Source organism: Artibeus jamaicensis, unplaced genomic scaffold (assembly GCF_021234435.1).
Source record: "Artibeus jamaicensis isolate MK-2021 breed Jamaican fruit bat unplaced genomic scaffold, CSHL_Jam_final contig_354, whole genome shotgun sequence".
Taxonomy (NCBI): domain Eukaryota; kingdom Metazoa; phylum Chordata; class Mammalia; order Chiroptera; family Phyllostomidae; genus Artibeus; species Artibeus jamaicensis.
Window position 1 is genome coordinate 4,475,259 of NW_026521803.1, and position 25,755 is coordinate 4,501,013.

The window sequence follows — 25,755 nt, forward strand, 5'->3', positions numbered from 1 at the left end:
CCAAAAGTGTTCTCTAAGTTACTAAAAATAGGAAAATAAGTAAAATATTATTTACTCAATGTGAAACCCTTCAACAATCTTCCCCAGCATGGCTTCCAAAACATTGGCAGCCAGGTATTTACCCTCCTAAAAAGAGACTGGAAGTCTCCACTCCGGGGAATCTGAAAAAAGACAGAAAAACCTAAAAATTTCCATACTATAATCTGCTTGAACAAAAGCTTTCAAATGTTCTATTCTCAAATGTGAGCAGTCATGTAAGACAGTATCTAATATGAAAGACCCAAAGTAAATACAAATAAAAATCAACATGAAGGGAAACAAACCACAAATGAAGAAAGTTTAAAAGCTTCAAGAAGCCCTGGCTGGGTAGCACAGTTGGCTAGTGTCATTTGGATAAATCAAGGTTTTGAGTTTAATCCCCAATCAGGGCACATACAAGAATCAACAAATGAATGCCTAAATAAATGCAACAATGAACTGATGTTTCTCTTTCTGCCTCCCCATCTCCCTCCCTTCCTTTCTCTTCCTCTCTCTAAAAATCAATATTTTAAAAAGCTTCAAGAAAAACCATCACTGATATTAACATAAAATCGGAGCAGGAAAAAAACCCCTCAATACAGAGACTTCTGGCCAATACGGAGACTTCTGGAGGTATAGGGACACATGCCATGCCTCCTCACACAACCAAAAGAAGGAGACAACAACAATTTAAAAACAAAAAACAACCAGAACTGACAGAAAACCAAACTGTATGGAAGTAAGACAACAAAGGAGTTAAAGAAGACACATTCATCCACTTCCCCCACTTCCCACCAGCAAACTGGTAGAAGGGGTGGAGATAGGCAGCTGGGCAGAGAGGACTTATGGCAAGACAGCGGCTGGTGGACCTAGGGATGCGGCAGATTGTGGACTGGGGGGTCCTACATTCGTTCTCAGATAAACTGGGAGAAACAGCAGGGGAGCAGGACAGACTGCAAGGGGAAATAAAGCCTCAAACCACTGATGGAAAACATCTGTAGGGGTTGAGACAGCAGCAGGAGAAACTCCCAGATTCACAGAAAAGTTTATTGGAGAGACCCACAGAGTGATAGAACATACATAAACCCACCCACATGGAAATCAGCACCAGAAGGGCCCAATTTGCTGGTGGGAAGTGGGGGAAGTGACTGAAATGTGGCAGAGAGTGGAACAGGTGCCACTGTTCCCTCTCGGACCCCTGCATCACATATAGTGTCCCAACCCACCTGATGAACACCTAAGGCTCCGCCCCTTACTATGTAACAGGTGCATCAGGACAAAAAAAAAAATGGCCCAAATGAAAGAACAGATCAAAGCTCTAGAAAAATTACAACTAAGCAATGAAGAGATAGCCAACCTATCAGATGCACAGTTCAAAACATTGGTAATCAGGATGCTCACAGAACTGGTTGAGTTTGGTCACAAATTAGATGAAAAATGAAGGCTATGCTAAGTGAAATAAAGGAAAATGCACAGGGAACCAGTAGCAATGGGAAGGAAACTGGGACTCAAATCAACGGTATGGACCAGAAGGAAGAAACAACCAACCAAACAGAAAAGAATGAAGAAACAAGAATTCAAAAACATGAGCAGAGGCTTAGGAACCTCCAGGACATCTACAAACATTCCAACATCCGAATTGTAGGGGTGCTAGAAGGGGAAGAGCAACAGCAACTAGTGGAAAACTTATTTGAACAAAAATAAAGGAGAACTTGCCCAATCTGGCAAAGGAAATAAACTTCCAGGAAGTCTGGGAAGCTCAGAGAGTCCCAAAGAAGTAAGATGCAAGGAAGAAAATACCAAGGCACATCATAATTACATTACCCAAGATGAAAGATATGGAGAGAATCCTAGAAGCAGCAAGAGATAAGGGGACAGTCACCTACAAAGGAGTTCCCATCAGACTGTCAGCTGATTTCTCAAGACACCTTACAGGCAAGAAGGGGCTGGAAAGAAGTATTCCAAGTCATGAAAGGCAAGGACCTACATCCAAGATTGCTCTATCCAGCAAAGCTTTCATTTAGAATGGAAGGGCAGAGAAAGTACTTCTCGGATAAGGTCAAGTTAAAGGAGTTCATTATCACCGAGCCCTTATTCTATGAAATATTAAAGGGACTTATCTAAGAAAAAGAAGATAAAAAATACGAACAGTAAAATGACAGCAAACTCACAATTCACAACCACACCTAAAGCAAAAACAAAAGCAAACTAAGCAAACGCTAGAACAGGAACAGAACCACAGAAATGGAGATCACATGGAGAGTTGTCACCATGGGGGTGGGGGGAGGTACAGAGAATAAGTAGCATGGATAGTAGGTAGAAAATAGAAAGGGGGAAGGTAAGAAAAGCATAGGAAATATAAAAGCTAAAAAACTTGTGACACATGGACATGAACTAAAGGGGGGGAATGTGGGTGGGAGGGGGTGTGCAGGGCAGAGGAGAGTGAAGGGAGAAAAATGAAATAACTGTAATAGCATATTCAATAAGATATATTTTTAAAAAATTCAATACAAAGTATAGAACATCATGTTAAGAGAATTTCTCAGAGTAGAAAATTAAAACCGAGATGTAAACAACAAAAAAACAATACCAGTACATCAGTCAAGAGGTCCAGCATCTAATATCAGCTGTTGTAGAAAGACAGAGTAGGATATCAAAGTAACTCAAGGAAAATTCTTAGAATTTAAAATTTCATAATTAACACAAAAAAACCAGATTCACCAAATATACGGGTGTTGGAAAAGAGGGGATCACATACGAAGGTGAGGAATCGGAGTAGCTTTAGACTTTACCAGCAACAACGAAAGTTAGAAAACAATGATGTCTTCGAAATTCAGAAGAAATATAATTGTCCAGAAGAATTACAAGGTCCCTTTAAGATCAAAATAGTTACACAATTCCTTGAATATCTTTTACTAAATTATCTATTCTTTCTTAACTTAAAATTCCACCTTTAGCATATAGTTATGTATTAGTGCTTTGCTTACCTTTAACAGAAAATTTAATTGCTTTAGATGGTAGTGGTCTTCCAGCATAAGTGTCTGCATTACTTTCATTCAACACAACTTGTAATTTCAATGTATAAGACCCCAACTTCTGAATATTTTCTGGAAAAATTAAGAAGATATTCTAAATCTTCTCAATAGCATAATATTGATATAATTTTTAAAAATGTTTATTTATTTATCTTCAGAGGGGAAGGGAAGGAGAGAGGGAGAGAAATAGCAATGTATGGTTGCCTCCCATATGTCCCCCGCCAGGAACTGGCCCGCAACCCAGGCATGCGCCCTGACTTGGAATTGAACTGTGATCCTTTCATTCATAGGCCCATGCTCAATCCACTGATCTACACCAGCCAGGGCTGACATAATTTTTAACATTCAGAGTAACTCACCCATTTTTTTAAACCAGTAAGGCCATTTTCCTCCATGTTGACTAATATGTGAAATGATTTCTTTATTTCCACTTGAAGCTTAATAAAAAAAAAAAGAGAAGGATTTATATCTGTGAAACTGAATATAGAACATGAATATAAAATGTAAAATAGCATCAAATATTTCTTTTATGCTGTAACGTTAAAAAATTATTTTGAAACATTGAAAGATCTAAAGCTATCTCCATGCGTGAATAGCATATAAAAATTTACTCATTCCATTCACTAAATTCCTTTCTTTCAATTCTTAAAAATTATCTGTAAATAAGTTTAAATAGGGCAATCAAAAGAATACAGAAATATATTTTGATTAATATTAAATTTATTTTAATAAATTTATTTTCCTTAAAAGTTTTTTTCAATATTAAAAGACCATTTCTTATGTACATAGAATAATCTCTAAGCTCTAGAGATCCACTGTTAAGAGAAAAAAAGCAAGGAGTAAAAACATTTATGTACATAAAATAGTCTATTTTGTAAGGAAGGGAAATACAAATACATTGGTGCTTGCTTATAATTAGAACAGGAAAAACAGGAAAGATAAGCCAAAAACTAACAAAGTTTCAACCTAAAGAAGGAAGAAGAAAATACTAGAGGAATAAGATCACTTCTGTGAAATATCCCTTATTATTTTTGACTTAGGAATTACACTAATGATGTAAATACTTAAAAACAATTAAAATAAAAGCAATTCATAAACAAAACCAAAATGTATGTCATGTAGGTAACATGACATTAAAAAGATTATTTTGAGTGACATTAGGATTTTTTTTTATAATTTATACAGAGAGATATATTTTAAGTACAGAGTTGCAAAGAAGTCAAACCCAATCCAATAGTCTTATTAGTAGTAATAGTATTATTATTTTGAAATTATTTAAGTATATTGTGGGATCAAGCAAATAAGTAATTTCTAACGCTGTAATGAACAAAGACCTGAATAAACACTTCTCTAAGGAGGACATACAGATGGCCTACAGATGAAAAAATGCTCAACATCACTAGCCATAAGAGATGCAAATTCAAACCACAATGAGATATGACCTCACACCTGCCAAAATGGCTATCATTAATCAATCGACAAACAACAAGTGCTGGGAAGGATGTGGAGAAAATGGAACTCTAGAGCACTACTGCTAGGAATGCAGACTGGTGCAGACACTGTGGAAAACGGTATTGAGTTACCTCAAAAAAGTAAAAATGGAACTGCCTTCTGACCCAGCAATTCCACTATGGGGAATATACCCTAAGAATCCTGAAATACCCATTCAAAAGATTTTACAACCCACTATATTCACAGCAGCACTATTTACAATAGCCATAATTTGAAAACAGCCTAAGATGAATGGACTAAAAAACTTTGATACATTTAGACAATGAAATACTATGCAGCAGAAAAAAAAGGAAGGAATTCCTACCTATTGTGACAGCATGGATGGAACTGGAGACTATTATGCTAAACAAAATAAGCCAGTTGGTGAAAGACGAATACCACATGATCTCACTTGTAAGAGGAATCTAATGAACAAAATAAAGTAGTGAGCTAAATAGATCAAGAGACACAGGATCATGGAATAGACTGACAGCTGTAAGAGGGGAAGAGAGAGGTTGGGACTGATTTTAAAAAGGTGAAGGAATTAGTCCAAGAACATTTTTGAAGGACCTATGGATATGGACAATGGAGTGAGGACTAAGGAAGTGGAGGGTGGACTGGGTGGATGGGGAAGAAAGAGGGAAAATTGGGATAACTGTAATGGCATAAACGAGAAAACATAAATAAATAAATAAATAAATAAATAAATAAATAAATAAAACTAAAAAAATAAATAAATAAATAAGAACCTTCCTATCATTAAAAAAAGAATTCAACATGAAAGAAATGAAATAAAGGCCTAAAATCAAAGTATTAAACAAAAACCAAAGATATCAATATGAATTCATTTTTTCTTTTTCAAAAATATTCAGGCTGCAATATCAATTGAAAATGCTTAGATGCAATTTCACCCAGGAGCAACGAGCAATCCTAACACTCAGATTGTGGCCTCTACACACCAGTCCTCATTAAAAGAAAGCAGGAGTAATGCCTAAATCTAGGTTTAGGGTAGAACATGCGCAAGATTCTAGGGTAGCCTGAACCACAAACAAAAAAGGCTGCACTGAAGACATGAAGAGGGATATATTAAGATGTCAGAGTAGTCAACATGAAAGCACATCAAAATGAATGAAATATGTTAAATATATAAAACTCCATAAATTCACAAAAACACAACTACAAACAAAAACCATTCACTGGCATTACTTTACAGCACAATTCTTGACTGGTAATTTGCAATGAAAGAAAAAGAATTAAGTCTTTATGCTATCTTTTCTATAAAGCTGTATTTCAGAGTAAACCAATGGCCCTAATTGACAGAGGAAATTTCTTCACAGATGAATTATGAATAATAAATAGGAAGGAATGAATCAAGAGAAAAATATCACCTTTATGCATACCAAGTAACTAATTCAAGCGAAAATCATTAATGGATGAAACCACTATATGATGAGTAAAAGGTAAGCCTTATAATCATATTAGCCAAACAAATTAAAAGACCCATCAGCACTAAAAATGGAACAATTAGACATCATGTGCCTCTTGATGTATGAACATGAGAAACACAGATTAACTATAAAGTATTAAAAATTTTTTTAAATTTTATTTATTTTTAGAGAGGGGAAGAAAGGGAGAAAGGTGAATGTTAATGTGAGAGAAAAAACATTGATTGGTTGCCTCTCACATGCCCCCAACCGGAGATCTGGACTGTAACCCAGGTATGTGCCCTGACAAGGAAATAAACAGGTGACCCTGCACTTTGCTGAACAACGCCCAATCCACTGAGTCAGGCTGGTCAGCTAAGAAGAACTGATACTCACAACTAAACTGTAGAGAAACCATCCAGAATAACACTAGCTGGAGGGAAGGTTTGTAACCACAGACAGAGAAAAGAAACCACTTCGTCATGTGACTGGCTGGGAGTACAGAGGTGCACCAAGGCTGGCTGGGCTCCCAAGGACAGTAGCTGAAGTTCTGGACAGATATTTCAGAAGCTGGGGGTTTTCTCCTGAGAAGATTGGGATCTAAACACCAAGTTGGGCTCCCTAGCCTACAGCACCAAAGCTGCAAAGAAACCCAGATAACATCCAGCTGTGAAAAGCAGCAGGGTTTCTGTCTGCCACAGAGAGACAGCTGGAGACAGAGAGAATGTACAAAATTTCCTTTGCAGCCACTTTCCCTGGGGCTGCAACAGAGGGAGGGCAGAGTAGACTAGAGGAGAGTCAGGGGCTGGTGGCTCTGGGGAGAGAACAAAGGAACAGCTACCAGGATCCCTGTGCTGAGTCATTTCCCACACTGCAGAAGCCATCTTTCTCAGGCTAAGCACTCCTCTTCAAGTGGCATCAGCCTGAGGGGAAGCAACAGCCCTGCATGCAGGAATTACTCTGCCCCACCCTGTGGTGCTTAAGTGGGACTGCTGACCACAGCTTGATTAGAATAACAGATGATCGGTTTAACATCTACGGTGGAACATACAAAGCAGCAGCCCAAATAGGTAGACAACAAGAGATCCAAATGAAAGAACAAGAGAATTCTCCAAAAGATCTAGATGCAATGAAGGCAAGCAATTTATCAGATAGAGTTCAGAGTAATGATTATAAGGATACTCTACAGCATGAAAAAGATATAGAAACCATAAAAAAAGGACCAGTCAGAAATAAGGAATGCAATATCTGAGATAAATAAAAACACTGGAAGGAATAAACAGTAAATCAGATGAAGCAGAAGACTGAATTAGTATTTTGGAAGACCAAGTAGAAAAAAATACTCAGAGCTGCAAAAAGAAAAAAAGCATTAAAAAAAAAGAGAACTTAAACATTTTGGATAACATGAAATGTAACAACATCCACATCATGGGAATACTAGAAGGAGAAGAGAGTGAGCAAGGGATAGAGAATCTATCTGAAGAAATAATGACCAAAAAATTCCCTCACCTGAAGAAGGAAAAAGTCACTCAACTCCACAAAGCTCAGAGAATCCTAAACAAGTTGGATCCAAAGAGGCCTACATCAAGACATATCATAATTAAAATAACAAGGCTTAAGGACAAGGCCAGAATCCTAAAAGCCACAAGAGAAAAGCAGATAGTTATCTACAAGTGAGCACCAATTAGACTGGCATCGGATTACTCAACAGAAACATTTCCAAAGGAGTAGCATGAAACATTCAAAATGATAAAAAGTAAGGACCTACAACCAAAGCTACTTTACCAAGTGAGGCTATCATTTAAAATTGAAGAAGAAATAAGGAGCTTTGCAGATAAAAAGCTAAAGGAGTTTGTTAACATCAAACCAGTACTACAACAAATGCCCAACACTGATGTATTCTGGAAGCCAAGGAGAGTGGACTGGAGTGCACATGTGTGAGGAATGATGACTTCACTGTACTCATCAGTGGGTGTGGCACACACCGCTGAGTGAGCATGTATACTGTATGACTGTCACATTCAAAAAGCCTGAGTAAGGAGAGCAACAAATCTGCATCAAATTTTGTGTTGAGCATGAACACTGATTGAGAAGGCCATAGTTATGGGCAACTGGTGATTGGCAGCTTTATCATAACAACAAACCCACTCATGCATTATGTCTTGTGCAGAGTCTTTTGGTGAAAAATCAAGTCACCTAGGTGACTTGATAGCCCACATGTAGCCCACCTATAGCCCAGATTTGGCACCCTGCAACTTCTGGCTTTTCCCAAAACTAAAATCACCTTTGTAAGTAAGGGAAGAGATTTCAGATAACTGATGAGATTCAGGGAAATATGACAGTGCAGCTGATGGAGATTGGGAGAACTGTGTGAGGCTCTAAGGTGCCTACTTGGAAGGGGACTGAGACATTATTATCCTATGTACAATGTTTCTTATATCTTGTACCTTCTTCGGTAAATGTCTCTATTTTTTATATTACATGACTGGATACCTTCTAGACAGACCTTGTATACATACAATGGAATATTATTTAACCTTAAAAAGGAAATTCTATAATAAGAATCCCGAAACACCAATCCAAAATAACCTATGCACCCCATTGTTCATAGCAGCACAATTTACCCAAGGGCTGGAAGCAACCTAGGTGCCCATCAGTAAATAAATGGATCAAAAACTATGGTACATTTACACAATGGAATTCCATGCAGCAGAAAGAAAGGAGCTCCTACCCTTTGCAACAGCAAGGATGGAACTGGAAAGCATTATGCTAAGCAAAATAAGGCACAAGGTGAAAGACAAAAACCATATGATTTCACCTTTAACAGGAACCTAATCAATAAAACAAACAAACAAGCAAAATATAACCAAAGACACTGAAATAGAGAACAGGCTGACAGTGACCAGAGGGGAGGAAATTTCAGGGGAAAAGAGGAAAAGTTTGCAAGAACAAGTATAAAGGACACATGGACAAAAACAAGGGGCAGTGGAAATGGGAGGGAGGTGGGGAAGGCTGGGGGGTGGACTGGGATGGGAGTAAAAGACAGAAAACTGTACTTGAACAACAAAATTTTAAAAAATTCTGACACATGTGACAACGTGGATAGAATTTGAAGAGATTATGCGAAGTGAAACATGCTACATATAAGAGCAAACACTGCATGATTCCATTTATATGAAACATCTAAAACAGTCAAATTCATAGAGTCAGAAAGTAGAACAAGGGATGAGGGAGGGAGTAATGGAAAATTGTTACCAGAGAATTTCAGGTTGGGATGATGAAAAAGTACTGAAGATGGATAGTAGTAATGATTGTATAACAATGTGAATACATTTAATGCCACTAAACTGTACATTTAAAAATGGTTAAGATGGTACATTTATTATATATAAATGTGTGTGTGTGTGTGTATATATATATATATATCCACATGAAAAAATATATTTTAAATAAAAAATAGAGTTGGAGCCCTGGCTGGTATAGTTTAGTGGATTGAGCGTGGGCCTGCAAATCAGAGGATCTCGGTTTGATTCCCAGTCAGGGCACATGCCAGGGTTGCAGGCCAGTTCCCAGCAGGGAATGCACGAGAGGCAACCATAAATATTTCGCTCCCTCTCTCCTTCCCTTCCCCTCTAAAGATAAATAAAATCTTAAAAAAATAGAGTTGGAAAGAAATGCATTCAATAAAATACTGTATCTCCAGAATCCAGTGACTAGACACCAAAGTATATAGTGGCAGAACCAACTACTAAAAGTATAAAGTGATCAGCTCTGAATGGGCAGCTCAGTTGGTTAGAGCGTCATCCCAGTATACCAAGATTGCAGGTTTGATTCCGGGTACGGGCACATTCAAGGATCAACCAGTGAGTGCATGAGTAAGTACAACAAAAAACTGATGTCTGTCTCTGCCTGCCTGCCTCTCTCCCTCCCTTCCTCTCTCTATTCTATGAACCAAATACTATTGGCTCACAGGTTCAGATCCATAGTATTTTCTACTTAAGGAGGGGCATCTTAAAGATAATCTGAATTCCGACTCAGTAACAATTCCTATACATATATACACCATATCTTTATTTTAGGTCATGGTTACCTACATGAGAAAATTCAGAATAAAGTGTTTCAGAATAAAAACCCCTCAGAATATCATTAAAAAACTCAAATTACTCATAACATGCTTAAAATTCCTAACTTTAAAATCCAATGTGCCTTTCCGATTTCTAGGTCAATAATTGTACAGATATATTAAAATATGTATCACACATTTAAGGACAATATTAAAGATCCAAATTAGTTTGTATACTTACAATGTAATATAACTTTGAGCTCAACCAGGAGTTTCTTTGACCCTCCATGACTTGTTCCTGGAAGCTTTTGCATTGCTTCTCCTTTTTTATTCAGTATTTCAATCCTTAATGCACCTGTTAATCCAAAGTTTAAAGTAAGAGTGTCTTAGTTACACCCAAAGAATCTGATGATTCTGCTAGATACTAAGGCTGTATTTTAATTTTTCATGGTCTTTTACACATTAGAAATGTAAGACACAAAAAAAGCCTTTCCTTCAGTATGGAGGGAAAAATGAATGGAAAGAAGAAAGAAAAAACCAAACACGTACCAATAGGGGTTCCAGCAGGCCTAATTTCATTTGGCAATAATTCATCTCCTTCAGGCCAAGTTACTGACAATCTATCAGGGAGCCTAGTGGGTAACCAGCATATTAATGTTTCACGATCTATAGCAATGTGGTCTTAATTTAAAAACAGAAGTTACTAGAAACTTTAATACTTATTTATCATATATTCTGAAAGGTTAAATCTGAAATTCTATGACTAATAATCTAAAAGTTTTCTCCTCCATAACCATCACTGTGGCTACTGAAAAAGTCAGGCAAAATTTCTTGTATTAAGAGCCAGGAATTGCCCATTTTTCATGATTTTACTATTTGTTTACACCTTAAGTTACCTTTTGTACATAGATAAACTATTAAGAATAGAAGAATTATCTGTGAGATTCAGTGAGAATCAAAATGAATGCATCAACTATACAAAAGTCACAAATAGACTTATGTTTTAGTACTTCCTTTTACTTATTTTGTGCTAATCTTTACCTCTCTGGAGTTACCACAATTTTCTTCTTATTACAAGCCAAAGTTGTTTTTTTAACATACCCTAACCCTTGTGCCTATAATAATACTTTAGATATATAAAATTTCCTTTTTCTGTAAAGCAAATATAAAATTCTGTTTTTATAACAAGAACTCTTAATTTTTTAATGTTAAGAAGTTTGTCACAATATATGTATCCAGATTGCAAATGCCCTAATTAAAAGCACTATGATCTACCCTTTTGATTTTTCTTATTATTTTTATCATGCATCTTGAAATGTGAATTACCTTGCCATTTCATCTTCTACGTATTTTTTTATGGTTTTCTCAGCAACTGTCCTATCCAGCTTTGCAATTGGCACAGTTCTTGTTTCATCATATAGTGCTCGAGGTTCCTGAATCAATAAAATAAATTTATACCGGCCCTTCAAAAAAAACTTTTCAAATTCAGCTGCAGTAAAAACATTCACTTATTTCTTCCAAAGAAATATACTTTACCCTCATTAACTATAAAAATCATAGTAGTATCATTACATTAGACCTTGGTGTCTGTTTCCATTTTTCATGTTATCTTCTTAGGCCTAATTAGATACCGTTCCAATATTAATAGAGTATGGTATAGGGACAAAACCCACTCTAGTTTTGGAATCATTCATTCTTAAGACAGAATTGTTTCCAGTGTTTACTAGTTTGTGGGCCTTGGATGAAATGTGCACTTTACAAAATCACTGTGATAAGTAGCAATAATATGTATGTTTGTTAAACACTGGGCATAGAGATGTTAAATTCTATAGATTATAATAACACCAAATATGAAATGCAAATATTCATGCCAACACTATTTTATCCAATGGAAAAACCAAATGCAAGCAAAATACTTCACCTTTATTTTTACATTTAAGCAAAAGTAAGTGATGCCAACAGACTTTCAATAAATATTTTGTATTACTTGTTGTCTTACCATTGCAATTTGAACCTCTCCTCCAGTAGCATAAACTTCTCCATCATGATCACCATAAAGAAAAAATTTTTCTATGCTCCCATAAAAGAGAGGAAGTGTCTTCACTGTCTTGACCTAATATTTAGTTTTGAAAAAGGATTTAGTACTAATATTTACTAAGAGAAACAGGTCTAATGTAATTATTTCACAGAAACACTTTACACAAAGAAAAAAAACTAGGTATCTATCATTAGAAAGAATGAATTTTAAAACAGCATTCCAATATCCTAATAAAGCTGTAACTGTAAAGTTCTCCATTTACAACATATTTTTGTAAAGACACAGTAGCTTCTTCATACAAGAATGTCATAGGTATGCATGTGTCTCAAAGGTCCATAACTCCTCCAAAGTCAATTATTATAAATGCTGAAGTATCTCAAACCTTTTCCCCTGATAAAATCTGGCTTTTGTACTACAAACAGTGAGTTATAAACTCCAGCAAGTTATCATTTCCTTAAAATAAATTAGTGTGAAACTTGCCTATAGTATTTCTTTTTTCTTACATGGCTTGAAAAATCTAAGGGTAATTTCCATTAATACAATTCAGAAATTCCTGACAAGGACTACAAGACTCTATACCCAATCGACCTTTCCAGACTCATTTCTAAACTAATTGTACTCACACAAACATTACCCAACTCTACTGCCTGCTGTTTCCCTAAACTTAACAATAGCTTTGTCTATGCTCAGAATACTCCTGAGAAAGCATTTTACTCAACCACCACAGAGAATTTGACAAAGGTGATTACTCCCTCCTTCTTATAGCTCTTCACATAACTTCAGGTATTGTATTCTCCTATTTTCCTTCTATTTAACCAACTTATCCCTTTCATTCTCATTTGTCAGCTCCCTCTTTCTAATCCCTAAATGTTAGAAAAGCAAGACTGTAGCTACACACAGTATCTCCGGGTTACTACATCCAATTCTCACATTTATGGAGAGCATGGATATCCTTCTACTTTGGCAATAATCTGTGTAAACCTGAGCCTCTACCTCTTTCAAGGTCCTTACAAATGCGATTTTTTGCCCAAAGAATTTCAAGATTAACTCTTTTCTCCCAGGGCCATCCAAAGTCAGAAAATTTGCTCCTCTCCTTCTAAGCTATCAAAGAATATTCATGATCTTTTCTTGGCAGCTATCCTCTTATAACCTATTATTACTTATGTTTAGGTTATCTCTATTTTTAGGCTATAATATCCCTAAGGACTAAGCACATCTAATAATTCTCTGCATTCTCCACAACTCAGTCAATAAGCATAGTAATTTACAAGAACCAGACACTCAATAAAACTTGCTAAAAATCATAATTTTGTATCACATTAAAAAAATCTCCATTTGAGCAAAGTTTATTCAAGAAATAATAAAAAAAACCCTTGCTAATTAAGTCTCAGGCAATAAATAGGGTTTTGTTTGGTTTTTTTTTTAACACCATGCTAAACTGTCATTAAAATCAGTTTGAACTTTTCATTTTTTCCTGGCTCCTAAAAAGCCAATAAATACATACATTTTTTATCCTAATATATCCAACCAATGTTATCCAATAAATTCAATTTTTTAAAAGTTTTAATAGATCAAATTTCAAATTCTATTAAAAGTGAATCTACAAATAAGTTAAACCTACCAGCTGTCCTGCTTTGTATATTTTTCCATCCCATTCTATTGCTGAGTACGTGGCCCAGGGGCCCTGCTTTTTAGAAGGAAGATCAGAACGTGTAATTATTCCTTTAAAAAGTGTAAATTTTATTTGTTTGTCATACTTTTCATGACAGTCCTTGAGCCATAAAGCAAATTCTCTGTCAATTTTCATGCGCTGCTCCTGTAAAATTTTAAAACATTCTATGAAACATGGTAAAGAAATACAACCATTGGTATTTGTCATTCATTCCATTTTTCCTTCCATATACCCACCCCAGGAAACCTAATAAAAAACTGAAATATTTTGCCAATCTTTCTCCCATACAAATTTAGATTTCTAACAAAACCACCAATAGAGAAAGCAAATCTTTATTATCGTCCTTTGAAGCAAAGTCTCAATAGTCAATACCAGCAATAAAACTTTTCTTTCCTGCTTTAAATCCTAGGGTACACCACAAAATGATGAATAGTAATGGCAAAGGAGAAAGAAAACTTCCTGGCTATGAGAAAGAGGTAAGTGGAAACATTTTCACTGTGAATCATGCATATTCTGAACAGGGCAAAAATACTTCTTTTAATGTTTTAAGAACAGATATACCTACATAAACACAAATATAGTATATCTATGGTACTAAAATGTCATGGATTAGGAAATCCATGACATTTCCATAAATTAGGAAAAAAGTTTCCTTATAAAAATGATAAGGAAAAAAAGGTTGAGATACCCTGCTATGCAAAACAAAATTTTTCTTTTAATTATGTACTGCATTCACAGTACCAATTCAAAAATTAAATCATAAAATAAAAACTGTTTTCTAATAATACATTAAAAATGTTATTGCTTATCATTCTTCATCCTACTGGAACATAGTATAGGGATTTATACTTAAACATAAGCTAAAAGATACTGTTTAGTGCCTGTCTTGAGCAGTGTAAGTAGGGAAGACAATGGCCACATTACATGCTTTCACAGAACACAATGTATAAAATTACAAAAGTTCATGTCTTTCTACATTCCTTACTCTGTATTATACTATTTCCAAATGAAAATGGGGCAGAACTAAAAGTGATTTCAGCTTTCAATAAAAAATATGTGTAGTTGGGAAACACTCAAAAATGACAAGTTTCAAAGAAAACTTCCTCCAACCCTTTTCCCGGGAACCAACTCCTTTCTGAATCAGCAAATAACTGTTATCATTTTGTGAACTTGACAAGGATATTAAAATTATTAACTAGGAACGGGACAGTCTGTCTAGATTTTTATACTTCAATGTATAGCCCAAACATTAGATAAAATTATTCTAAGCTAAAATATAAAGAAGTCTCAGGATTCACTACCAATCAAATTACCAGATGGATTAATTGAATCCTGAAATTCAGTAGTAAGTCAAAGGATATGTCAAATGTGTGGCAAGAAAACAGTTAATCTAGGAGAAGAGTATGTGCATACTCATTATAATATTCTTTCAACTTTTCTGTGTACTTAAATTTTCTCACCCTGGCTGGTGTGGTTCAGAGGATTGAGTGCCTGCCTGTGAATCAGAGTCATTGGTTTGATTCCCAGGCAGGGCACATGCCTGGGTTGTGGGCCAGATCCCTGGTTAGGGGCATGCAAGAAGAATGATCAATGTATATCTCATACATTGATGTTTTTCTCTTTCTCTCTTTCTCCCTCCTGTCCCCATTCTCTAAATAGTAAAATAAATAGAATCTTTAATAAAATAAAATTTCCCCAAATTACAAAATATATTTCTTAAAATACAATGTATCGAAGAAATAGAATTAACCTATTATGGGTAACTTTTGGAAAAACTAAACTGTTCAATAAATGTTGGATAATTAATAAATCTAAGTACAAGTAACACCTTTCTTAGGGGATAACTCATTAAAAGTATCTTAATCGTCTATGATTCAGAATTTTTAAATAATAGCAAAATGAATGTCAACATCCTGTAGGAATGACTTACTATAAATACCATGTGCTATTGTATTCTACTGAATATTTACTTCCTAGCAATTTTAGGTTCGTAATAAATGTACCTGTTTCTTGGCAACTCAACATTTAACTACTAAAAGAGGAGTATATCAAGTAAAAGTTTTTGAGGTATTTATTTGGATAGAAAAAAAGTACAATAGTATAGTAGTTCCACTCAATTCCTAAGAAAAATATCTACCACTCTTGTTCTATCAATCAATGCATGTATTTTAATACTGACCAGTCTCAAATCACCTTTTAGCCCAAAGTATTTCACAGTTCTACCTCAATTTCACACTTAAGATTAGATTTAAATTACACAGTTTGGTTCTTGATATGCAGACATAGGCCTTGTGTCAGATAAAATTGTTCTTATGAGCTCTCACCAAATGTATATGCTTGTTTAGCTTCTATGTAGTATATCATGGTCTTAATATTAAGATCTAATAAAGAACTGTAAATTTTATCCAAAATGGTATAACCAGTTGAAATTTTTGAAAGATGTGAGCACATAAATGCTCATAAGAGAAAATTTATACATATTCTTTTTATTAAATAAAATGAAAAGTATCTTTGTCAGGTAGCTCGGTTGGTTAGAGTGTTGTCCCAATACACCAATTTTGCAGGTTTGATATCCGGAGGGCACATATAACAAACCAATGAATGCATAAGGAAGTGGAACAACAAAGCAGTATTTCTTTCTCACTATCTCTCCACCCCCGATCAATTAAAAAGTATGCAAAATATCACATAAATCTACATGAATAATGAGTTCTATTGTACATGATATAAAACATTTACGAATATCCAAAAATTGATACTGAAAATCATACCTGTCCATTTAAAATCCTTGTAAAAAGGGTGTTCTTATCTTTCAATTTTAGCTCAAGATCCATAAAAGTCAGTTTATTTGTGCTGACCTGGAATCTGTCATTAGTGAATAATGCACCAGATATTCTATTGTAACACTCAATTGGTGCAAGTCCTTTCTTCTTTGGGGGAGTACACCAGTCAAAGCTTGAAGAGAAGAAAATATTAGTAAAAAGATTAGGTTATAAAACAATATAATTTCAGCAAAAATCAAAACTTACCCTTCAACAGATGTATATGGTATTAGTCGTCCATTCCAAAAACATTCGAAAATAGGCCTTTTCCCTCTTGCAGCTTTCTCAAGTATAAAACAATCATCGTCATCATCTTCATCTTTTAATTCTAGAGTACAAGAGGAAGTGGACCAAAATGTTTATTGCTATAAAGTATATGCAATTTTTATCACTGAGAAATCAATTTCTGTAAGTAAAATATTAAAGTTCCTTCAGAGAAATGGCAACAAAAACTCATGTTCGTTAACACTGTATTCTATAAAACCCAAAGGTAGCTTTATTCTTAGTCTGCCTCACAAAGAAACACCTCTGAAGCAGTTATTATTACCAACAGTGTTTCTCATTTGAAAGTCAATAATTACTTTCATACTAATCAACCTGTGTTAGGACCTATACTAGCTACTAGCTTGCAATCATTAAAAACTGTTTATAAAGCAAAAGAGTCATACATGCAAAGAGATTATTACCTAGAAAATCCCCCTTCCCTACAAATATAGGACCATAAGTCCTATACCTGAAACACAACTTTCACAATTTTGGCAGAACCAGTATATGTTCACCTAAAAATTAGCTAGGAAACCTATGCAATCTAGCAGCAAGTTTACCTAGTTTGGGCAAATTATCAATAACACTAAGTTTATACCCTGGCTGCCATAGCTCAGTGGATTGAGCGAGGGCCTACAAACCAAAGGGTCACAAGGTACATGTCTGGGTTGCAGGCCAGGTCCCCAGTAGGGGGAGCATGAGAGGCACACACTGTTTCTCTCCCTTTCTCTTTCCCTTCCCTTCTCTCTAAAAATAAAATCTTTTTTAAAATACTCAGTTTAAATTTATCTTATATAAACTATTAAATTTTGTGGATCAGATTCAGTTGCTATAACTAAAATTATAAAATATGTTACAAAGCATCAAACACATAATTAACCCAACTGACTGTAACTTTTTAATGTTATTTTGGCAATTCATTTTCATATATCCAGATAAGTTAGAATCAAACATTATAATCATGATATAGCAACACCTTAGTTACTCTGGCATTAAGTCAACCTCCCTCACATATAAAGCTCTCTATCCCCCCAAAACCCTCACAAGGAGTCCTAAAGTAAAAGTTCCTTTCAATCAGAGCCAATTGGTTTGCTCTCAGAGAACCCCTCTAATAATCACTCAATTTATTGGCTCTTATTTTAAGAAATAATTTGAAGGACTTTATCTTTTTGTAAATCAGCATACAAATATTAGGAATGGCAAAATGAAAATGGGCCAGAGACATCACGAGAAGCAGAGCCACTGAGTAGCAACATGTACGTGTGCTGGATAAATGATGTTGGGCATAATGACTTACAGCAATTTCTTAACCCTCACAATACCTCAATGAGGCATTAACTAGTACCCTCCATCCCATTTTACTGATGAGGAAAACTGAAGTAGGTAGTAGTTTGTCACAGTTTACACAACAGAAAGTGGCATATTTGGGATTCAAATCAGGAAATCTGGTTCCAGAACCTGCAACACTTACGGATATACTGAGAAAGTATTCTGAATAAGAAAATTTAATACTGTTAATCTATGAATTCAATGAAATCTCAATAATCCTACCAGGAGTTTTCTAAGTGAATGTACAATGATTTTAAAGTTTATCTAGAAGAATAAAAGATTAAGAAGTAAGAATTTTCTCAAAGAATAATATTGAATATCTTGCCCTACAGAATCAATATAGAGTCTATAGCTACAGGGGAGTATCATTACTCATGCATAAAAATACAAAATAGACCTATAACAAAGAAACCAGATGTGAAAACTAAATATTATTATAAAAGTAATATTTCAGACTATTTAAAAAATCATAACATTCAATATAATTGGTGCTAAGGAAATAGATATCCATATAGAAAATATTAACTTAAAGCACTACTTCATCCTACACACAAAAAGTAGAGTACAGATGCATTAAAGATCTGAAATTATTTTTAAAAACTACCAGATCCTCTTATCTTTCCACAGTAAGATAAAATCAGAAACCATATAGAAAAAACTGACTATATAAAGTTTAAAACTTCTTTAAATATACCTACAAAGATAATGGGAAAATAATATGGGGAATATATGAAAGATTAATATGTAGGGTATAACTAAAAGTTCAGTTCAGTAAGAAATCTAAGATAAAAGAATATGTAATGCTTCTTAAAGCTAGTGCTTCATTGATATACAAGTGAATACATACAAAAATCAAGAATTATAAAAACTATAAATACCTAACATCTTAAAAAGATCTGTATAAGGAAAAAGGTATTAATATTTATCTAACCTTAATAACCCAATTAACAATAATAATTAAAAGAAACAAATCACTATCCTAAATCACAACTTCATATTTTGTAGCTAAAATAACAAATTAGCATACTTGGAAAGCACGGATCATCAGGGTAAGTTTCTCTATCATATAAGAAAGGGTGATATCGGATAATCCCTTCCACTACACCGTCTCCTTCCACGTGAGCTTTGAACTCAAAACTATCAGTTGCTGTGTTTATATACAACGTCTGCATGTCATCTTGTATATCCCTTAGGTTGACGATCTTAGATGCCTTCCCCTTTTCAAACATAGAAATCTAAAATAAAAATAAAGCAAAAATAATTAAATCTATGGTGACTTTTGTTCTCAGCTATGATCTGACAAAGGAATAGGTAAAAATTACTTTTATTTGTATAAGTAAACGTTTAACTTAATGAAATTTTTTAATGTGTTAAATGGCTATAAGTAGCATCTCAAAAAGGAATATACTACTAACAAAACAGAAAGTAAGCCAAGAGAGCAAAGCAGATCTGAGGACAAGTAAGTCATGACTACATTTAATTCAAGGTTTCTTGCTAAAGGTAGAAAGTGGAACAATGATGTATATGAAATTCTTTCTAACATGTGGGCAAGGATGTTGAGAACCAAATACTCAATTGTTCTGTGGTTCTAAATCATACTTCACCATCATAAGACTTCTGAGAACAAGAGAGAAAATATTTATGTCGCTTTTCCTCTCTGCTTTAAGACATAGCATGCAGCAGTAACTCATATCTCCATAAAAGACAGAAAAAGAAACTAACTATGATAAACAAAGGTTTCAGAAAAACACATCTATGGATAATCTCTTTACCTGGACAACAAATTACCAGAGAACTTTAGTAAAAAGGAGAGAAAAGTTGTTTTTCTATTAACTGATTTTTGTTATCCAGAGTCAGTTGGAACTGGAACAAATACCTAACAGTTGATAAAATTTGAAAGGAATTTCATCTTACTTCAATATCAATGTTGCTGAAAGGTCCAACTTCTTTTGATGTACGTTTTTCATTTCCTTTGGGGCCATGAATATAGTAATGATAAATATGCCTAAAATATAGAAGAGTAACATTACACTTTTAAGTCACATAAAATTATAGTTCATACATTCTTCTGCCAAAAAAAATTAACTACTATTTGGCAGTACCTACTGAGCACTACATCAAGCATTATCAAACATAATATCCCATTGAAAGGTAAAAACAATCCTGAGATGCAGGTATTATTACATTTCATTTTATACATACAAAATTGGGGATCAAGGGGCTTATATAATTTACCTAAGGTCACAGAACTTAAGAGTTTGGGAGAAGGCAGGGGCTCAGTTCAAGCCTTTTCTACTTCAAAGCTCACATACTTTACAATTCCAAGAAGTATGATTCAAAAAAATACTAGAAGGCAAGAGGTTATAATTCCACTTATCAGGAATACTAAGGACTTAAATATTAGGGAGCATATGGAATTAGATATCTTTAAGCTTTTTGTACAACTTGAGAATATTATTCTGTAACTCTCATTGCTCCTATCCTATAGCACTGAAAAATCTTATCCTAAAATTGCCCAAACAAAATTAATACATTCAATAAATTTTGAACCACTACTTTATTTTTAAATAAAGGTTAAAGATGACTAATAATATTAAGGGCTAAAACATATTGGATCTGTTGTTACTCCTCACATAGGAATTTACAATATTCCTTCATTACAAATTTTAATTTTAAAAAATAATTATCCTAGCTATTTAAAATACTATTGATAAAAGGAAATGACTGAAAATCTTAAGATCTTTCTTCAGACATCTCAAAAGTGTTAACATTGTAATCAAAGATAATTTACAACTATACATTAAGAGAGTGCTGTAAATGGCTTAGTGACTGTTTCAAAGAATGGTAAAAGCTGTATGTTATTCACTGTTAGACTAGGAATATGTCCTAATCATGTGTTATGTACTCTAAGTTCCTTCAGTTAAAAGAAATAACTACTAAACAGCAAATAAAGTATGTACTTAGTAGTAGCCTTTTGGATAAATGGGAAAAGGTACTTGTTCCAAAAATACAAGTTTTGTTTTTGCAGACATACCTGTTTTTGCAAGACTCAGTAATTCAGACTAACACAAATTAAAGAAACAATCCAGCCTTTTCATCTCATGGCACACATTAACTAATTACTAAAATTCTGTGGCACACCAAAAAGTAAATATATTTTTTGCTAATCTGACAAAAAATAGATATAGTTTTGATTCATTCACGCTAGACAGCTATTGTTGTGTTGGCTATGGTCGTTTGTTGAAAATTTGACAATGTAAAGGAAAAGAGGTCAGTGTCCCTGAGTAAATGGTGAGGTATTGCATGTTTTAATAATTCTTGCAGCACATTGGTTGAAAATCGCTGGCTTAGGGGCATTAAATAAATGTTTCTCTAATTTGGGCTAATGGAATATATACTCCACAAAAGATTTCTTAGAAGAGACAGATACACAAAGATTTCTCTTCAGTATTACTAATGTCATATAGGCACAAACACACTTTTTTTTCATATTAACAGACTCGTTGCATTCACTGGGTAAACACTTAAGAGAACCTCTACCATGTACCAGGACACATTGGGTATAGAACAGCGCATAAAAAATTACATTCCACAGTGGGAAGGCAGGCAAAATAATAAGTAAAATATATGGCATGGAAGATTACAACAGGTCCTATAAGAGAAGCGCAAAGGGGTGCTATGGAAATGATGGCACTGAATTTGATAAATTCTAGTTTATTTAAAATTTTATCATAGGTGTCAAAATGCTTGTGCCTCAAATATTAACCAATACATTATAGGTGACCAATAAATATTTACAGACTAGAGGACCATTTTAATGCTAATAGAGTGCTGGTTACTGTACTAAAGGGAAGAAAATGAGGCAGGAGCAAAGCAAAGCAGATATCCAAAAAGCTTCAATGTATCTGTAATACTTTTGTTCGTAAAGAAGTTGAAACATGTTGTGAATCAACATAATATAAATAACCAATCAATATAAATAATTACTTACGCTAACTGTCTTGTCCAAAGATGAAAATAATTTTTCAAGTACTGTATGTGTTCTGATTGTACCCCTGTGATAACCACAGCAGTAAAGCTATCTTTTTCCTTCTCCTCTGAGATAAGATAATGTAGAAATCTTTCATCATCATTTGTAATGTGAACAGAATCAGATGGCTGCAAGAATAAATATAAATAAAACATATTACATACACCTTAATTATAATTGTAGAATTAATATTTTTTGTGATTGACCTGGATACCTTCAAATACAGGCTTTCAGAAACTTTGGGAGAAAAATGGCACAATACAGATCAGCTGAGTGTGTGACAATACAGTGAAGACAGAGAAACTTACAAAGATTGCTAAACTAGCAAACACAAAGAAGTATCCTACCATAATGCTAAACCAATTTTAGAATCATGAAGAAAAGGTAAAGATAAATAACTATGAAATTTGTAATGCTGAAAAAATTGAGGACACTTACCCTAGGGTGAAACAGTCCTTGCTTGGGATACCTACCACTTGGTCAAGATCACTGCCCAGCCCTCCATGTTCAAGAAAGCTAGGATGAAGCCTGAACTCAGCTGTCTTAGCATGAAGGCATTTGTGTTTAATAAAAGACAGTAAAACCATCCTAGACCCCATTCCACTTTCAGAAAATATCTATAGCTTGCAGAGGGAAGTAGGGAGAAGCGATAAGGGGGAGAGTTTGAGGATAAATATTATAAACCTCTTAACTTTTAACACATATAGTGAGTTTATATGTGTCAGAAATTTCATGCATATGTGTGCATATATATACTATGTATGTTGCCATATACATAAAAATTTATAAGGATAAAGTTACACACTGAACTATTGGGTTGGCCAAAAAGTCGATTAAATTTTTTGCATACAAGGACTCTAGTAGTGTTTAGTTGTTTTTAACTTCATTTGAAACAATTGTTAGACTGTATTGTGATAGCTGTCATATCAGCATGCATTTAAAAAAAAGCTTATCAAGATTAGTGAATTTTTGTGCAGCCATTTTAATACTGGAGATGGAATTAAATACGTGACATTTTTGGTATATTATGCTTTATTATTTCAAGAAGGGTAAAAATGCAACTGAAATGCAAAAAAAATGTGTCTAGTGTATGGAGAAGGTGCTGTGACAGATCGAACATGTCAAAAGTGGTTTGCAAAGTTTCTTGATACTGTTGACAATTTTAGCCAAATAATTCTTTGCTGTAGGCTGTCTTATGCACTGGAAAATGTTTAGCAGCACCCCTGGCCTCTAACCACTGGAAGCCAATAGCTGGAGATAGCTGACATACTCAAAATATCCCAATCAATAAAGTTATTGGTGAAAATAAAAAAAACGTAACAAACTTTTTGGCCAAATCAATATTATGGCTAGGAAAGTAGCATTTTATTTCTTTAAATATGCATGTATTACTTTCTTAAGAAAAAATTGAAATAGTCCTGGCTGATGTGGCACAATGGATTGAGTGCTGGCCTGCAAACCAAAGGGCTGCTGGTTCAATTCCCAGTCAGGAAACATGCCTGGGTTGCAGGCTAGGTCCCCAGCAGGGGACCCATGAGAGGAATCCACACATTGATGATTCTCTAACAAAATTAAATAGGTGCACAATTCTACAACATATTACCTGCACGCTGTATTATGTGTTTACCACCCTAAGTCAAGTCTCCATCCATCACCATTTATCCCCCCATATTGTCTTCCACCACTCCCTACCCACCTGCTCCAGCAATTACCACACTGTTGTCCATGTCCATGAATTCTTTTTTCTGTTTTGCTCAATCCCTCTCCACCTTATTAGCCCCCATAGCTGTCGGCCTACTCTTTATGAGTCTGTCTGTGTTTTGCTTGTTGTTTGTTCATTAGATTCCGCATGAGTGAAACCATCCAGTACTTGTCTTTCTCTGACTGGCTTACTTCACTTAAAAAGAAGAAAATTTTACCCTTTGCAACAGCAAGGATGAACCCGGGGAGCATTATGCTAAGTGAAATAAGCCAATGTCTCAATTTTAAAAGAAAAGTCACTTGGCAAGAAATAGATTTGAGAATTGTTGACATTAAGTGGCATATATACATACACGCACACAGACAAAGCAACACTACAGGTTATATCAAGAACTATCAACCCCACGAACATTGTAATAAGTGCCAACAGGTCAGAAATATAGGTGGAGTCAAAAAAGAATAGGCTCAAAAGGTCTGGTCCAGAAGAAAGAAGCAAGGTCCTATTAGTACCAATAAATGTTTGTGGGGATGAACTAAACACAAAATACAGGAAAAACTGGCAGAAAGATGACCCAAGAGACCTCAGTTGAAACCAGGCATCATTATATGTACACAGTTTTGAAAAATCATTTAAATCCTCAATTCACAATTTTTCGCCAGTTTTAACATGGCAAATAACATTTTCACCAATATACTTTAAGATACTTTGTGTTAGTAAGGTAATATGGAAAAGATAAAACGGAACACTGCTATGTAAATTGTTAAATAAATGCAACAAATTTGAAAGGAAAAAGTGGGATAAGCAAAAGGAAGAAAATTTCCTGGACAGAGGAGAATGTTAAGTTATAGAAAAAAATAAAAGTAGTTAATAAACATGAAAAAATTCAGCTCACTATCAATGAAAGAAAAGTTATTTTACCCATCAAATTGTCAACATTTTGCTGCCTCCCCCCAATTCTTTTTAAAAATAAGAAAATGGTCAAATAGGCACTTCTAATATACTGTTCTTAGGAGTATATCTGATTTGGGATCAACCTTTCAGGAAAGTGGTTTTGTAATATATACTATGAAACATTTATAAAGTTCACAGTATATCACAACTGTTAAAATCCTGACAATCTATAACAAAAAACCCCCATAACTCAGGCAGTATTATGCAAAGATATTCATAGTAATGTCTTTATAATTATATAAATTGAACATAAGTTATATTTATTTAAATTATAGATACTCAACAAAATAGTTAAGTTACAGCACATTCAACTCAAGGAATACTATGAAGCCATTTAAAGTGTGCTGTGTACCAACATGGAGAAATACTCAAAACATTCATTTAAAAAAATGTGGGCTCAAACTATAGGTATGTAATTAAAAAGACTAGAAGAAAATTCAACTAAACATTAAGTATCTTTTCCTGGCATTTGAAACTGTTTTTACTTATTTACATTTTCCTATAAAATGTTTGCAGTTTGTTTTAGAATCAGAAAAGAATTTTTAAAAATCTCAAAATTACACCCTGGCTGGTGTAGCTCAGTGGATTGAGCATGGGCCTGCGAACCAAAAATCGTGGTTCAATTCCCCATCAGGGCACATGCCTGGGTTGCAGGCCAGTTCCCAGCAGGGGATGCACCAGAAGCAACCATACATTGATATTTCTCTCCTTCCCTCCTTCCCTTCCCTTCTAAAGATAAATAAATAAACAAACAAATAAATAAATTCTTTAAAATCTCAAAATTACTTTAAAATAAAGATTTTAAAACTGAAAATTCTGAACTGTTACAAATGGAGAAAAATTTAATGACTCTAATAAATATCATGTGCATGACCAAGATTCAAATTTATTAACATTTCACTTATTAAAATGAGAA

General features: G+C 34.4%; 1 protein-coding gene across 1 annotated transcript in view; it reads right to left on the bottom strand.

Moving 5' to 3' along the window:
- The window catches only part of SMCHD1 (structural maintenance of chromosomes flexible hinge domain containing 1), a 152,596-nt gene that overhangs the window by 94,896 nt on the left and 31,945 nt on the right, over positions 1 to 25,755 (bottom strand). The window contains exons 8-19 of the mRNA XM_053664170.1: positions 22,148 to 22,314; positions 20,071 to 20,161; positions 19,184 to 19,391; positions 16,771 to 16,891; positions 16,513 to 16,696; positions 13,691 to 13,885; positions 12,031 to 12,144; positions 11,358 to 11,464; positions 10,581 to 10,663; positions 10,273 to 10,386; positions 3,413 to 3,490; positions 3,006 to 3,125 (exon numbers count right to left, since the gene is read on the bottom strand). Coding sequence (XP_053520145.1) covers positions 3,006 to 3,125; positions 3,413 to 3,490; positions 10,273 to 10,386; positions 10,581 to 10,663; positions 11,358 to 11,464; positions 12,031 to 12,144; positions 13,691 to 13,885; positions 16,513 to 16,696; positions 16,771 to 16,891; positions 19,184 to 19,391; positions 20,071 to 20,161; positions 22,148 to 22,314 — 1,582 coding nt within the window. The remainder of the gene's footprint in view (positions 1 to 3,005; positions 3,126 to 3,412; positions 3,491 to 10,272; positions 10,387 to 10,580; positions 10,664 to 11,357; positions 11,465 to 12,030; positions 12,145 to 13,690; positions 13,886 to 16,512; positions 16,697 to 16,770; positions 16,892 to 19,183; positions 19,392 to 20,070; positions 20,162 to 22,147; positions 22,315 to 25,755) is intronic.